This window comes from Morone saxatilis, unplaced genomic scaffold, assembly GCF_004916995.1.
Source record: "Morone saxatilis isolate NCDOM2014 unplaced genomic scaffold, NCSU_SB_2.0 Contig20, whole genome shotgun sequence".
Lineage (NCBI taxonomy): Eukaryota > Metazoa > Chordata > Actinopteri > Moronidae > Morone > Morone saxatilis.
In genome coordinates, this window is record NW_023339763.1 from 21,941,461 (window position 1) to 21,957,629 (window position 16,169).

General features: G+C 38.6%; 2 protein-coding genes and 1 pseudogene across 2 annotated transcripts in view; all 3 read right to left on the reverse strand.

Annotated features, from left to right (window-relative positions):
• Nucleotides 1-2,583, reverse strand: part of LOC118331545 (macrophage metalloelastase-like) — an 11,835-nt gene extending 9,252 nt beyond the window's left edge. Inside the window, exons 1-5 of the mRNA XM_035666560.1 lie at nucleotides 2,370-2,583; nucleotides 1,333-1,580; nucleotides 736-884; nucleotides 537-662; nucleotides 286-447 (exon numbers count right to left, since the gene is read on the reverse strand). Of these exons, the coding sequence (XP_035522453.1) occupies nucleotides 286-447; nucleotides 537-662; nucleotides 736-884; nucleotides 1,333-1,580; nucleotides 2,370-2,477 (793 nt within the window). The 5' untranslated portion in view covers nucleotides 2,478-2,583. The remainder of the gene's footprint in view (nucleotides 1-285; nucleotides 448-536; nucleotides 663-735; nucleotides 885-1,332; nucleotides 1,581-2,369) is intronic.
• A 1,773-nt stretch (nucleotides 2,584-4,356) lies between these two features.
• Nucleotides 4,357-7,253, reverse strand: LOC118331546 (collagenase 3-like). The gene is given in 13 exon segments (XM_035666563.1): nucleotides 4,357-4,582; nucleotides 4,914-5,017; nucleotides 5,118-5,277; nucleotides 5,379-5,512; nucleotides 5,601-5,730; nucleotides 5,845-6,006; nucleotides 6,121-6,249; nucleotides 6,499-6,553; nucleotides 6,555-6,611; nucleotides 6,613-6,649; nucleotides 6,744-6,853; nucleotides 6,855-6,998; nucleotides 7,161-7,253. Coding segments are annotated over 13 exon segments (1,425 nt in total). The 3' UTR covers nucleotides 4,357-4,472.
• A 1,951-nt stretch (nucleotides 7,254-9,204) lies between these two features.
• Nucleotides 9,205-16,169, reverse strand: part of LOC118331242 — a 15,779-nt pseudogene continuing 8,814 nt past the window's right edge.

Sequence of the window (16,169 nt, forward strand, 5' to 3'; positions counted from 1 at the left end):
TTCACTCTTTTTTTATTCTGACACACACACACACACACACACACACACACACACACACACACACACACACACTTCATGCACTTGTGGACATGCAACAGGGAGAGAGATGGTGGAGTGATGGGCTGCCATGTTAGCGACGCCCATGAGCAGTTTCTTGGGGTTAGGTTGCCTTGCTCAAGGGCGCCTCGGCACAGGAGGTGAAACTGGCACCTCTCCAGCCACCAGTCCACACTCCATATTTTGTGGTCTGTGGGACTTGAACCTGTAAATTAGTTGAGCTCTCACCGTAAATAGCCTGTACTCCCCGTCTGTCATCATCTGGTAGCGCATATCCCTCTGTGGTCACATACTGGTAGGTGGGGTACATCAGGGCTGTCTGGACCTGAGAGTGGGCTAATCCCAGTGCATGGCCAAACTCATGGGCTGCCACCAAGAACAGGTTTGTTCCTGCAGATACACACTGATAAAGTTACTGTGGGGGTGTGTGTTTTCAGTGTTATATCACCTCAATAATAATGTTTCCTTAATGTGAGCACCTGCTGAGGTTAGAGTCCAGATTTCATCTTCATCAAAATGGGTATCACCTCCGTTGCCTTCTCCAGGGGAGAATGCATGGGCCAAGACGCCACTTCTGCCATCGAATGGAGAAAAATCTCCATGGTCTGGTTTTGAGGGGAGAGTACAGTTAGCACTAGATCAAACATTTCCTCAAAAGCACTTAAAGTACTGTATTACCTCTGGCCTTGAACATGATCATAATGTCAGCAGTGCCGCTGTCGATCTGCCTAAAATCCAGAGGAATGACGTCACTGTAGAGTTTCAGAGCCTTGGCTAAGGTGGCGTCCACATCACTCTGACTCAAATCTGGTGTGTAGTTAGTTATCCTACAGCAGAGTGAGAATGAAAATGGTTCACAAAATCTCAGAGGAGCTTTATCATAAGCCTATAGGCAGAAATGGAATGGTATGTTTTCATTAGTGAATAATCACCTGAATTTGTATAAGGTTTTTGTATTGTCTGTATAAGGGCGTCGCACTCTGCCAGGTGAGCTTCTGTGCGGCCTGCCTTTCTGTTTTTTTTGCAAGTTTCATGGCCAATTTCTCCTCCTACGCACTTGAAATGAGAGGGTGTGGCGAGAAGGTTGTAATCTGCAACTACACCGCTAGATGCCACTAAATGCTACACACTGGACCTTTAACTAACTGGTAGGGGCTGCAAGTGATCAAAAACTGCTTCACTGTTGAATCTTTTTTCTAGTTGTACTTTATGGGTGAACTACTTGCAGAGACTTGTTGTTGCTCTTTGTTCTCACGTAGAGATCTAGTGTAGTACCTGTATGTGACCACAGACTTGCCCCACTTTGGTCGACCATCAAAATGGCCATATCTGGCCACATCTGTGAAACCACAGCGGGGTCGAGCCATCACTTCCAGGGTGTTGGAGTCCAACTGCCCAGTCACCTCCAGGCCAAAATACTCCTGCATTTTTCTGAGAGTGTCTTCAAAGGGATCTAGAGAGCTGCGCCAGATACTGTTGGGGGCACTGACACCCACATCAGAAAAAAACTGAGACAGATAGTCCTGCACAGAGAAAACAGGAATACAAAATTCTCTTAATACAGATAAAATTCCATATATGATTAATCTGACTGATTAGATGGTTTTATGGATTAATGGTCAGCATTCATTCTGCAATAGCCATACAGATTATTTACATTGTGTATGGTCATTTTCATTGTGAGTGGTGAGGTCTGCCATTCCTGCACTGGATCCAGTACACTGCATGCACGTAATTCAAGTATTTAAGTATTTGTAATTTTATCTTATTGATATCAGCCCCACTATTGCTCTTTACTCTCCTAAATCTGTATCAGAGCTGTATTGGGGGGTGGCTATTATTATCAAGTGTTTAGTATTAACAATGATCGTTCATTAAAAATGCTCCTACAAAATGGGAGTATTGGGTCATTTTGTTTTACAGTTGATCAATGTTAGGGTGTAATAGAACAGTTGGGAGAAGTGACAGCATATCTGAAAATACACATTGTGTATGTGCTTAAAGAAAACACCATGTTTATTGAAAACTCCACATAGAAATGCCCTGCACTGAAATCGACAAGGCTTGTTTGCTAGTTCAAATTGTTCAGCATGATAAACATTTTTGTTAACTTTCTACAAACAAACCCACATTAATTATTTAAAAATCCTCTGCACCAAAAAGGTGAGCCAAAGCGTCTGGTATAATGTGCAATGTAAAAAAATATGGATCTTACAGAATAAGAAAAACTGACTGCTGGGTTAGGGTTAGAGTGGTTAAATAACACCAACAAACAGTGCAATATTTGAACATAGAGAACACCACATGTTTACCTGGGCTTTAGACAGGTCTTCTTGGCTGGGTGAAGTGGCGGGCACAGCTCCACAGTGTGCTGCAATCACAAATATTATCACAGTTTTAACAGCAAGCACACCTTCCATGATTCCCTTTCCTACGCCAGAGACAGTGAGACAGAGATAACTCCAGGCTCTGCTGAGATGTAGAGTTGCAATGCATGAGTTGAAGATTTTCCTGAAATAGTCAATGTCAGTGTTTTGGTTGTGAGGTAAAAGATGCATGATGTGGCAATACAACATTCTTGCAAGTGTCCTAACAGGCCCAATTAGAACAACAAGAGAAATAATAGGTGTAGTGAAGAGAGAGGGAATTGGGGGAGGAAGAGGTAGCTTGGGCCTGCTTAAACATGAAATGAACAGAAATAGTCCAACATGAACCATCAGAACAACAGTGAACATTAAGCCCTTTTTGTGTTTTCCTGAGTTTTATAAAGGTGTTGGTAGCTTACCTCTGTTACATTTTGGATCATCACCTGTATTATAGCTATAGATTTCTTATTATTTACAAAAATGTAATTGAGGACATTACATTTTTTTCTTTGAGTGAGTTTATTCCTTTAAGTTGCTTTTAACTTATTTGGAATTACCTGATTAAGAGTCTTAATAAAGATTTGAGGAGCAAAACTCAGGCACGCTTTCTCTGAATTTTTATATATACTTGGGGCAGCTATGAAAAAATGTAGGTCCTCTATAACCCTATATTGTATGGTATCATATGGCATCGCATCGTATCATGTTGTATTGTATGGTATCGCATCATATGGTATGGTGTCGTATTGCATGGTATCGTGTCATATTGCATAGTATGGTATAGTATCTTATTGTATCGTATTATAGGCTAAATCTGTCGCTGTAATCAAATGTCAAACTGTGTAGACACCAACAGCTTCTAACAGGCTGAGAGCCACAGTCTAATTATTAGCTTTGATTGTCTTGCTAACCAAAAGTGACTTGCATTATTAGACCACTTTTCTTTTAGAGGACGCATTAGAAGCCTTAATAAGCTTCCTCTTGTTTTGTGTGACCCTGTCTGTTTGGAAGCACCTTTCCCCCCAAAGTATTTGCCATTCACAAATGAATAATGAAACCAGGAAGCATAGTTATAGTCTTTTCAGACATTAATGACTGCACTTGTATCTGTCAGAGATGCCAAAACCAAGCTGAATTCAGTTTCCAGTTAAATATTTTAAAACTACAAGATGTTATATGCTCCCATGCTATTATTATTAGGTTTTTTACAGCATTAAGGACTGCCTTCATATGGTGACTCCTAAAACACATAAAAGAGTGAAACACATTCTCCAAATAAGGGTGGAAATGGATGGATGAGACATGAGTGACTACTGAACAGGAATGCCATGAAAATTTGCTGAATTTCTTGATTTGAAGTATATCTTCTATTCTTTTTTTGTCTATTTTCCCAATTGTGATGTGATGTGGCTGTCATACAAGGTGCCACTATATTCACTCACAATAAATGTACTCTTCGTTGATGAACAACAGGACAAATCTTTCACAGACTGGTAATGCATTTATTAAGAAGACCTTTGTTAACCCTGCTTTTATTGTCCAATTATATATCAAGTTAGTTTCATTCATATTGTTTATTCATGATTCACTTATTTGTAAAATAAATGAATAAATAAAAACTTCCTTACACAAATCTCCAAGCTTTCCAGAACATCGTATCATTAGATTGCAGATGTAAAGAACAGCAGTAATAATAATAATAATAAAATGACCAGTAATAATTGGTCATGCAAGGACAGCATCTTGAAGATGTTTTATTATAATCAGAGGCATCATCAGATTTAACTTTTTACTAAATATCCAAATTTCCTTCCAAATTCATACCCAGCATCAATACATACACATACATATGACAGACATGTAGACTATAAAAATTGCATTTTAAAAAATATATAATTTTATATATTTTATATATTTAATATAATAACATTTTGAAAACATAATATTTAGAATCAGAACACATATTTAAAATGTACTATTTTAACACTGCTAGTGTACATTCATTCTTATTCAGAGTGGCTACATAAACAACTTAGCTAGTAAACTGGTCTAGAAGTTAGTGCATTGCAATAAGTAGCTGGTTCTCAGCACACGAAGCAAACTTCCAGTCCTCAGGTTGTACTTCAACATGTGCTGTCCTCTGTTGATGTAAGTATAACCTGCAGAACAGAGGCTTACTGTTAGTTTGTGTGCTAAATTTAAGAAAGCTCAGCAGGAAATAATAGATAGCCTGGCTCTTACAAATGGTAACAAAATCTGTCTGATATCACCTATACAGCTTGTTAATTAACATGTTACATTCAGTAATTTCCAATTACCAGTTGAGAAGCCAGGAAGGAAGATATCTTCTTATGTTACTCTTGGCAAGAAAGCTAATAAGAGCATTTCCTAAAATGTCACTTTTATTTTACAGGCTAAAAAGATTGGAGGATTTATTCATTTTTCAGAAGTAATCTTGGCTTGGAAAGGTCAGCTTTGAATGTTACCCACCTTTGTACTGGAAAGCTGCAGTCACCTTGCTGGTCAGGCCGGTGAAGGTCTCATCAGACCGCTTGGGGAATCCCTGGTCCATGGTCTTTTTGGCCTCATCATAACTGAAGAAAACACAGACAGTAATTAGACTAATTCACCATCCTGTAAGCCACCATCTCACCCAGAACAAAATTCATTTTACATTACGTCGTTTGAACACACCTGTAGTAAGAGCTGCCTACGAAGAACAGAGTCTTGCCAGATTCCACATCATAGAGGGCAGCATCGATTTTACTAACACTTTCTGGCAGACCAAAGCTGGAAATTGATTTAGGATAGCCACGTACAAGATCATAACCACTGAAAGCCCACACTCTGCGACCTACATTGAGATAAAAAGACTTTTTAGTATATGCGTAGGTAAATCTTGAAAACAGTGTCAAATTAGGAGCTTTAGGGAGATACAGAGAACAAATACAGTACCTTTAAAGAGTAAGATATTGTCTGAGTATTGGCTTTCATAAGCAGCGTCAATGTTGATGGGGGCATTAGGCCAGAAGTTTGTGATGAGACTCTGCTGAGGCGTCGTGCTCTGAGGGTAGCTACGCCAGAAGAAGCTGAGAACACACAAGAAGAGAAATTAGTAAGCTCTTAATGGATGTCAGTATTCAGATATTTGAGCTTTCCACTGTGTGTCTACAATACCTGTCCTTGAAGAAGATCATTTCTCCTCGCAGGGTGCTGACGGCGTCCAAGACCAAGGCTGAATCACAGGAATTGGGGGTGGTAGGGGGCTCAGGTCCAGGCTGGACAGGATCCTTGTCAGGGTTTGGACCTGGAGGTTAAATACAATCAGCATCTCCTTGCAACAAAGTTGTGTGACATTATCAAATATTGTGCAGGAGTTTTTCAGGAATTTGCATCAATTATCCAGTCAGTTAGTACTAACCATAGAGAGACTGGATGCCATTGACATCATCCCGGGGCAGAACGAAAGTGTCAGGGTTACTGTATGTGTACACAGGGTACATGAGAGCACCAGGATCATTAGAGTGAGACAAGCCCAGGGAGTGGCCAAACTCATGGGCAGCCACCATGAAGAGAACATAGCCTACAGCAGAAAAATACAGAAGGACAGGTCAGTTACAGCTCCTCTCAATGATGAAAATCAGAAATATCAGACACATTAGTAAGTAAAATGATGAACATAAATGACAAAACTGACCGGTATTTGAGCGGAAAGTGAAGGTCTCATCCTCGTCAAAATGAGCATCTCCTCCAAGGCCAGGGGCTGGGGCGAAGGCATGGGCGAGAATGCCATCAGGGCCATCAAAGGGGTAAAAATCACCATGTGCTGTTAATGAAAAAACATATTCATGTCAGGTGTGAAAAAAGTTAATGATGTACTTTTAATGTTGTTTTCACACTGAATCTTTGTAAAAAACCAACAAATCAGACCTGAGTATCCCAAATACATTGTACTGCCATTTGTACTTCACAAACTTAGGCTATGATTCACTGAATCAGCTGTACGGGTAGTCAACAGAAAATGCATGTTACCACTAATAACTAACTTTAGGGAGAGTAATACAACTGGAATCACATTTGCTTCCGAAGGAGATCATGATGTCAGCGGTGCCACTGTAGATTCTAGTGAAATCTCAGAGGGGTGACATCGGCCCAAACCTGCAGAGCTTTCTCTATGGAGTCATCCACCTTCTGATGTAGACATGTCAGGCGTGTAGTTCTCTATCCTGTAGGACAGAAACATTATTTAAATAAGAACTACTATACATACCATGCTGCAGTAAGGTTCTCACGCATTTTCTCTTCAGATCATTAACCTACATGTAGGTGAGGCTGTTTTTCTCCCATTTGGGGTTATTCCAAATGTGGAGAAACTGGCAACATTGGTGTCTGGAAACACCAAAGCGGGGCTTCTTCATCTTCTCCCTTGTTCGCAAGGTCAGCTGTCAGTGTCCCGGTGATCTTGAGACCAAAGAATCTCTGCATCTCACTCAGCTTCTTGCTCACCGGGCTGATCCCCCGTCTGATAGTTGGGCCGGTCTCCTCTGTTAGGTTGAAGAAATTCTTCAGGTAGCTCTGCAAAAGAGAACAAGAGTAGTAGCAGTTAAGATGTTTACAGCAACATTAACAGATTTTTTCCCCTGTTTATAACATTGACAATTCCTAGAAAATCCAAGTGTCCACATGCACTTTGATGCAAAATAGTGAGAATGCATAAAAAAGAAAGCAGGCACATACCTCTGCAAAATATTCATCTTCCACAGTAACCTCCTGCGGTATTGGCACGCAGTAAGCTGCGACTGCCAGGCACAGTAGAATCAAAGTCTTCATGTTTCGTTGAATGTGTTTCTGTACTGAAGACATGCTGTTATATACGCTAAGGACAGGGCGTGTTGAGCAATAACTCCTTGAATCAGTGACTCAATATTCCTTTTATGGATAAGAGAGGAAGTCTGGCTCTGATTGCTCATCAAAAAAAAAAACTTTCCCAAAACAAGACACTGTAATAATGACGTGACACATTTAGGATTGCTACACGTACTATGCATGGGAAAGTTTTTATCAAATAAAACAATCTCATGAATCTGCCATAAAACGTAAGTACTTATTTTTTGCATTTTACTTGCAGATTTAATTTGAGTCTTTTCATTTTTTTTTAGCATAGTTTGAATTTCTCATTAAATAAAAGTTAATATAAAATATTGCTAGTTGGGGAAAAAAATCACAAAAAATAAATATGTATGACCATATAAGGAACAAACATTTATAAACTAAAATGTTGTATCTGCATCAAGATCTGTAAAAAAAAAAAAAATACAGAAAACAGACAATAGATTATATAGAACATGCATAGGGTACATGTGTTAGATTACTTTAAAGCTGCAGAAGGTAACTTATAAAAATATTTTTTGTCATCTTGCAAATACTATTAGGAGCACTAGGAAGAGCCAAAGGAACCAGATTTTTTCAGATTGTCTGTCTCATGTACTCATGCCAAAATTCCATCTGCAGAGGAAGCTTGTGTGATATGATTGTAACATCTCCAGAACATCTATGGTGACATTGTTTTTCAACCTTTTAAAAATGATACAAATTGATCAAGATGTATCATCCCCTTGATCTCCACCAACAAAGAGGACCAATAATATCCTTATAACCTTCTTGGCAGAGGTAACATCTGACAATGAACATGTTATATACATATATATTACCTAAATATTGGAATAACATGTAAATGCAGTGATTAGGGTGCCAGTGACTTTCTCTTTCATTCTTAAAGGACCAGAGTGTATGATTGAGCGGCATCTAGAAGTTAAAGATTGCAACTAACTAAACACCACTCGCATTGGTATTTGACAACCTGGGAATGAAAACGGGCTGTGACGTGTATAGAAACTTTGGTGGCTTCCATAACACGAAATGCCCTATTACAGCTAGTGTTTGGTCGGTTGCCGGACTCCATGAAAGGTGGCCCGTGCGTCTGTAGAGAAACACAGCTAATTCTAATGTAACAAAAACACAGCAATTCCTATATTCTGGTGGTCATAGACTAATGAAAACATAGTTATGAATATTATATACATATGCCAATTGATCAATAGAATGTTACACAATGGACCTTTAAAGACATGTATGCATTCTGAGTCATGCATAGGTTTTACAGCAGGGCTTGCCATTTTTTTCCATTTCAGACTTGCTTTTTCTGAGCAAGTCTGTGATCAATCGTCTGACCTTTGATTCATGAACTGTCTCCTCCGGCCCTCACACTGTTGTTGCCTCTGGTAAGATGTTGAATCTTGCAAACAAACAAAGACGTGTTGTATCATGTAATTATTGGAAATTATTTAAAAGTTGTCACAGGTTAGGAATTACTTGTAGTTGCATGGAATAATCAAAATCCTCATTGAGTTAATGAAGGAGATGCATGAGTCAACTGCAGGTGGTCATTTTCCTTCCAGATATTTGTCTATAATAATGTATAATCACCTTACACATCAATCTTAGTGGAAAGCTACATTTTAGTCAGTGTTACATAATAGTGGACACAGAGGAACAGTTATGTCTGGTGTAATTTATTGTCTCAGGTAAATTGATCAACACCACACCAACACCAACAGAAATAATGTGTTGCAATAAAAAAACAACAATAATGTTTTTCTAATCATGAAAAATATAAATATTAACAATTAAAGTTTGGGAACGATAGATCATAGTGTCGTAAAGGTAGAACCATAAAATACATTTTAAATTTTGTGGAGTATCTTTAGAAGAATTGTAGGTAATTATGCATTTAGATAATTCAATTCTTTAAAACACACACACACTCACAAACACACAGACACACACATATTCACCCATCTAGCAGCAACATTTTAATGAAACACGTACGTTTAAAAAAGTGTACTTTGATACAAGGTACAACTGCCATTATTACAACATTGTATTACACACTGAGGTACATTTTTAACCACTTCCCTGGGTTATTCATCGCTTCCCAATTTGGTATTAGGTACACTGTGGTTATTGCACTACAGTTTTGAAACAATTTGTGCATACACACACATAATCAAGCTAAAGTGTGTTCCTTGAATTATCCCCTCTCTGTCAGTATTTCATTGTCGTCCTTCTTCTTGCATTCCAGCAGTTCATTAGCAGGGCTGGTAGAGACGACACGTTTGGAGTTGGAGTCAAATTTGTAGAGGATGTTTCCCTTGAAGAAGTGTACAAATCCTGTTGGGAGTGAAGATTATTTTTATACATTATCTCAGTATCAGGTACTGATGGTGCTACAGTATATGAAACATCGGATTATCATTGTCTGAATACAATAGGCTATGTTAACTTAAATCTTTCTTTTAAGACCTGTCACTGAAAAACCACCTTGAAAAAAAACTCAAGAAATTGTAATTTTTAAGGATTTGGTTTTTTTTACTTTTACAGAGGAGTGTAGGAGCAGCCTCAGCTGGAAACAAACTGGCCTCATGGGTTGCCCGCAGCCAGGGTGAGAAAGGAAGCTGTCTAAGAATATCAATGTGGTACCATGCCCTACCGCAGCCATCAGTGATATCATGAGGTCAGGTGCGTCATCCCCCCCTTCATCCTTTGCCCCACAATAAAGAATATGATGGAACTTTTTTTTTATTCTGTCAGGCTTATAAAATACAAAATGATAAGTAGTTGAATGAGTCGTATGTTTTGTGCCAGTCACAGACTGTTTCAGATAATAAAGTGAGCTGTATGTACTTGAGTGCACAGATATTCAGTAACTAATCATTACCTAAATGATCATTAGTGATAGGATCCCCCACTATGTTTCCTAGTAAACTCATCATTATCACCAAATAGTCTCCATTAGCAATTATTAAGAATTAAAATTTAACATTAACTATTCATCTAGTAATCAAGTTGATAACTTCCCCAATCATTTCTTAATTAATTAAATCATAGCTACATATACAATTGATACACTCAAAAGGGTCCCTTAGAAAACAGTGGGAACCTGGGATCTAAAGATTGTAAGAGCCTCATTGACGTTTGCCGTATTGCTCTCCAATGGTGGCTTTGTTATCTGGTGTTGTGCATGGGGGATATCAATACTTTTTTTCCTTTTTCATTTATTTTTTTAAGTTTTCATTTGCAGCACATAGGTTTCATATGGACTGGCTTTACGTTTTGTCACCTTGTTTCCCAGTGATTTTTTGTACTTTTATTTCTTTTTTTAAATTGTATTTATAAAATCGAAGATGTATCGTAAAATGCAATGGGTTACCAAAAATTTTAGAAGAAACGAAAAGCGAAAAAAGAAACTAATGTAAGCTACCATCCGTAGAAGACGCTGCATCTATCGGCAGTTGGAATTCCCGGCCACTGCCTGCTCTAATGGGTGTCGGTGATCCTCATCATCTTCAGCTGCTCATTGTACCCTAAGATGTCATACAGAAAGAAAGCATGGAAGACGTAGTCTTCTAGTTTTCCTGGCTAATAGGTGGTAAACCACAGGCCTGCGGGCTGATGACACCAGCAAAGTCATCGGCACACCAGGACATTGGTTTGTCAAAACATAAAAACGGAAAAAATGAAGGGGTCCAAGTCAGTCTTATCATATATGAGCCTTCAAGGACTTTATATGATTCTGTATACGCATTACAAACCCTCTGTCCCATAGACCTCAATCAGAAAACCTCCTTCCGCAGCTTAGCTAGCAAAAGGCTAAACAGGACGGACATCTGTGGACACTGTAGGACCTTTAAATACCTCCAACACGTCATGGCCAGTGAGAAGACAGGTAGCGGCCATTTCTGAGTGAAGGCAGCATCTAACCGGATTTTATCTGGAGGGGGAACCCAAGCGGAGAATGTTCTTGGAAAACCCCTCAAGTTTTGAACTGCTGAGATCAGATTGATTTCCCTGAAACAAAAAAACTACTGTCATGCAGATACAGAAATACCTGTTTTTTCAAAGTCAATTAAAATTTATGATATCTTTTAGATGTACTTTATTTTTTACTTTTGAAAAAGAATGCGATACCTCTCCACATTCTCATAGGCAGCATCCAAGTAGGGAGGTACACTTTCGGCCCACAGGCTGGATAATCAGGGGATTCCTGTTCATCAAACTGAGGATGTTTGCGCCACAAAATCTGAAAAGGCCCAGAAAATGATCTCCTTAAACTATTTCAATATGTTTCTCTCCAGTATCATAAACCCGGTGGACAATGACATGAGACGGCAGTCTGCTCACCTTCTATGATTAGACATACAGGTAATTGAACAGTATGTACCAGTCTTTAAAAACAGGACCTCTTGTTTTTTTGTAATTCGTCACAGCATCAAGGACAAACTGGACACATTTGCCGGTGTCGGAGGAGGTTTTTTGGAGACAGTGAAGCAAAATTGGACTGATACGTCCTGCAGGCGACAGAGGTAAACAATTTTGAGGGCCTTTATGACAGAAACATAAGAATGTATGCAGCTCAACAAATTTCTTTGCACAATAAAGTCAAACAAAGTGCCTAACAAGTGGCAAGAACAGAATATATCATGACGACTACCCTGCCATTCCCAAAGGCAGGGCCATTTCCAGACCTTTTTGACAATTGTGGCACTAGTGGCACTATGAGGGATGGCATGAGTATGTGTCTCAGCTCTCCAGTCATTCCCCAATGTAGCCATTTTTAACACTGTTATGGACCCATTGCCAAAAATTCAATACATCAAAATAACACATTCTACCATAATCTTCTTACCAACATTACACCAAATTTTGCCCAAAACAGCAGGAATTAGCATACAAGTGTGCATGTCTTTAAAGGGTAGACTCATGGGTACCCATAGAACCCATTTTCATTCAGATATCTTGAGGTCAGAGGTCAAAAGACCCCTTTGAAAAAGGCCATGTCAGTTTTTACATTGCCATAATGTAACCTAACTTTCCCGAAACGCTAGCATACTATGGTTGGTACCAACAGATGCCACACTGCTACAGCCTCTGAAAGAGGAAGAAGGAAGGAAAATGGGGTGGCACTTCAGGTGGCCAGTCAGATTGCCACCCCAGGACCCCCCTCAGAAGCTTCCCCTGATTCCAAGCCAAAGTCACAAATGTCTGCATAGAATATAATGGCAATGTATGCATGCCTTAAGAGTTATGAGGACATATTGTGATGAACATATAAAAATGTGATAATTACTGGACATTTAGTACATGTAGTACATATGTAGTATGTGTTGCTTCCCATCAAACATTATGAATATCATTGCTAAACTTTGACAGAAACGACTGATTGCTGCTTTATCCACCAGATTTCATTCTTCTTGATGAGCTGCTTTTGTCAGATAAAACATTAGCAGCCTATACGTATAGGTCTTACCGACACAATTTATGTGATATACATTTTTTAATGTGATTTGTTTTATAATGCAGCTGACTCCTTACATATTCTCTTTAGATCTACAGTATGTAATAATATAAATCAGCTAAATGACTAAAAAGAAAAAAAAAACTTCAGCCAGACATCTGCTGAAATGCAATAAAAATTAGTCAATTCAGTATTGACAGCGTGAGACAGTTACGTTGGTCATGATCTACTGACTTCACTGACGAATGATGAAACAGTAGAAAGAGGATGTAGTGGTTTTAGACGTAAGGGCTGGTTTCTGACGCTACTTTGGGAACAAAAAGACAATAATGTAATCTGCAACAAATTGCTGTTTAATTTGCATCACCATGCGTATACATACTAAGTTTATGCCTGTAACTAAACTGAACATTTTACATGTAAATGCAATATATGTGTGTATTCAATCAAAAAAGTTAATTTAAAGGTAAAGATAGCTAGCAGGTTATAGAGGCTATCTTACAATGCAGTCACAGAGTATGTAAGACACAAATTCAATTTTCTGAATCTGAGCAGTGAAATGAGGCTTCATCTTTTGACTCAAGCTAAACTCACCATACAGGTGTTGGACATCTTTGACGTCACGCATGGAGAGCTGAAGCTCATTATTGGGAGCAAAGTTGTATGATGGGTACATGATAGCTCCGGGGTCGGATGAGTGGGCCAGGCCAAGTGCGTGGCCAAATTCATGGACCGTTACAGCAAACAGGTTGAAACCTGGAACAGGAATAGCAGACATATGAGGGCTTTGTGGCACAGAAAGGTTACAAAACTACATGTACAAAACAGTTTACATAATGTCTGTAAAAATCTGCTATTCAACCTAAAAATTCTATCAAAAATGTTTTTGGTGAATTGATTTTTTCCCCCTACAATCCATGGCAATATCTTCTCAAGATATCTCAGATATAATCAGATTTTAATTTGGGCAAATATCTGTGGTAACTCAGAAGAATGGTTACTTTCCAACTCACCCAACTTAATGTGTTAGCAGTACGCAAAATCCTAGTTTAGTTAATGGAACTGCTTGACCTTTGGCAAAATATGCTTATTCATTTTTGGATGTACAGTATCAGTGTTTCTCTTAATCAAGCTTTTTTCTTTTTTTTTAGATTTACACAGAGCAAAGCTAGCTGTTCCCCTTTGCATCCAGTCTTTATGCTAAGCTATCCAACCGTCTCCGGCTGTGGTCTAATATTCAGTATATAAACATAATTCTACAGTGGGTTTATTGTAGTGTTTATTGTATGATATTTCTAACTCTCGTACCAGTAGAATTAAAGCTCCAGTCTTCATCAGCATCAAAGTGCACATCTCCACCAATACCATACCCAGGCATAAAGGCATGAGCCAGAACTCCTCTTTTGCCATCAAAAGGTGAGCCGTCCTTATGGTCTGCAAGAAACAATTAATGGTTATATTCAGTAAATTTATGCCAAGTGTCAGTGTCAGGATCACTGTCCAGTACAGCCTGACTGGGTTTCTTTCGAGCTCACCGCCATTGTGGAAGGAGATGACAATGTCGGCCTCTCTCCTCTTACGCTTGCGAAATTTAATGGGTGCAACATTGGACCAGAGCTTCCATGCCTCGCTGAAGACTTTGTGAACCTTTGAGGCTGGGATGGGGAGGTTGTGGCCAGCAATCCTAAAAAACAAAGATAGAATTCTACTACATCTTAATCTTTACCTATCTGATATATTCAATGCTTTTTTTCCTCAGCTGTTACATGGGGACATGTTTTTTGGCGTGCTGTTTTTGGGCATTCTATTTTCATTAGTCAATGGATTGCAGGTCCATCCTGTTATTCCACCACCAGACTAAATATCTCAGTAACTAGTGGATGGATTACCAACATTTTTTTTTTTACAAACATTCATGGTGCACAGACACATTTGGTAACTTTTCTTGTAGCACCACCAGCAGGTCAGTTTTCCTTCATCCTGACATTTGGTAAAGACCTTCGTACCCTCCTGAGGATGAATTGTAATGAACTCTTTCTCTAACGCAATCATTAGGTCAGAATTTCAATTTGTCCAAATCCCTTTTTTTTATTATCAAATACCTGCAAAACTAGCAACATACCCTTCAGCCTTAGCTGTACTAGTGCTAATAAGCATACGTTATCAACTAAGGTGGTGAACATGGTGAACAGTATACAGTGCCGGCCCGTGGCATAGGCAGTATAGGCAAATGCTAAGGGTGCTGTCCATTTAGGTGCAATAAAAGGTGCAACTTTCAATATTTTCATACTAAAACTAGTTGGTGCTATTATTTCTTAGTATGAACCCACATTAATTTAACTGCATAGCAAAGCCTATTAAACAATAATAAGACTTTATTAAGCCCCCCGCCCCTCCTCTACCTGCTCTCTGAGAGATGGTTGAGTTTTCTGACGTTACCCAGAAACCATTAACAATGTCAAAATGACCAAAACTTTCCAGTGCACAGGGAAGGAAAAAAGAAGAGGAGGAAAAACGTGACAAAGACAGAGGTAGAGTAAAGATAATGTGATGAAATGATTTGTCTGTTGCAGAACGATAGTAACCTTTAGCCTTTTTAGCCTAACAGCTTTTATGGAAAAAAGTAGTACTCCCACCTTATATTTCTCAAGGGGACATTTGTAAAGATTCAGGATCTATTCAGCAGGTGTTTACATTTGTCATTTTTATTTTTATTTTATTATTGGTTAGCTACGTTTGCTCTGCTTGTAACAGTCAAATGCTATTCCTTTCACACACCTTTATATATTTAGAGTTGTAAGCCTTGTTGTTTGTTTGTGTTACAGTTCAGTATTGTCTAAAGTGTGTTTATAGTGTTAAACTTTACATCCATGTTAAAGTGCACATCATTAATGTTAATACATTCCCATATGTTATATTATACTGCAGTTTACTGCTTCTTTGCATTCTGCTAATCAGCATTTCACTGTAATGACAATAAGATTAAATCTAATCTAATTTGCATATCAGAAAAAATTGCACTGTATATCATTCATGTACAGTACAGTGAAGAGTAATGCATCTCTTAGGTTTTTCATTTTTATTATTTAATTTATTCTTGGAATCATTTCTTTTATTATTAGACTGTAACACCCAAACTCTTCCTGTTACAAGTGGCTGCTGCTGAAAGAAGCATTCTCCAAAGCTCAAACTCATTAAACACTTACCTGAGATCTTACTATTGATGCAAGAATGTCTCAGTGGACTTTCCATCATAAGCATCAATCATGTGGTCTCAAATCAGTTGTCATATGATGATGTTGTAGATGACTTTGCTGCAAGAAAGACTAGGAGAGTACAACTGTAGCAGGGGATGTGAGGATGACTAGGTAGTTTAATTTATTTTATCACTT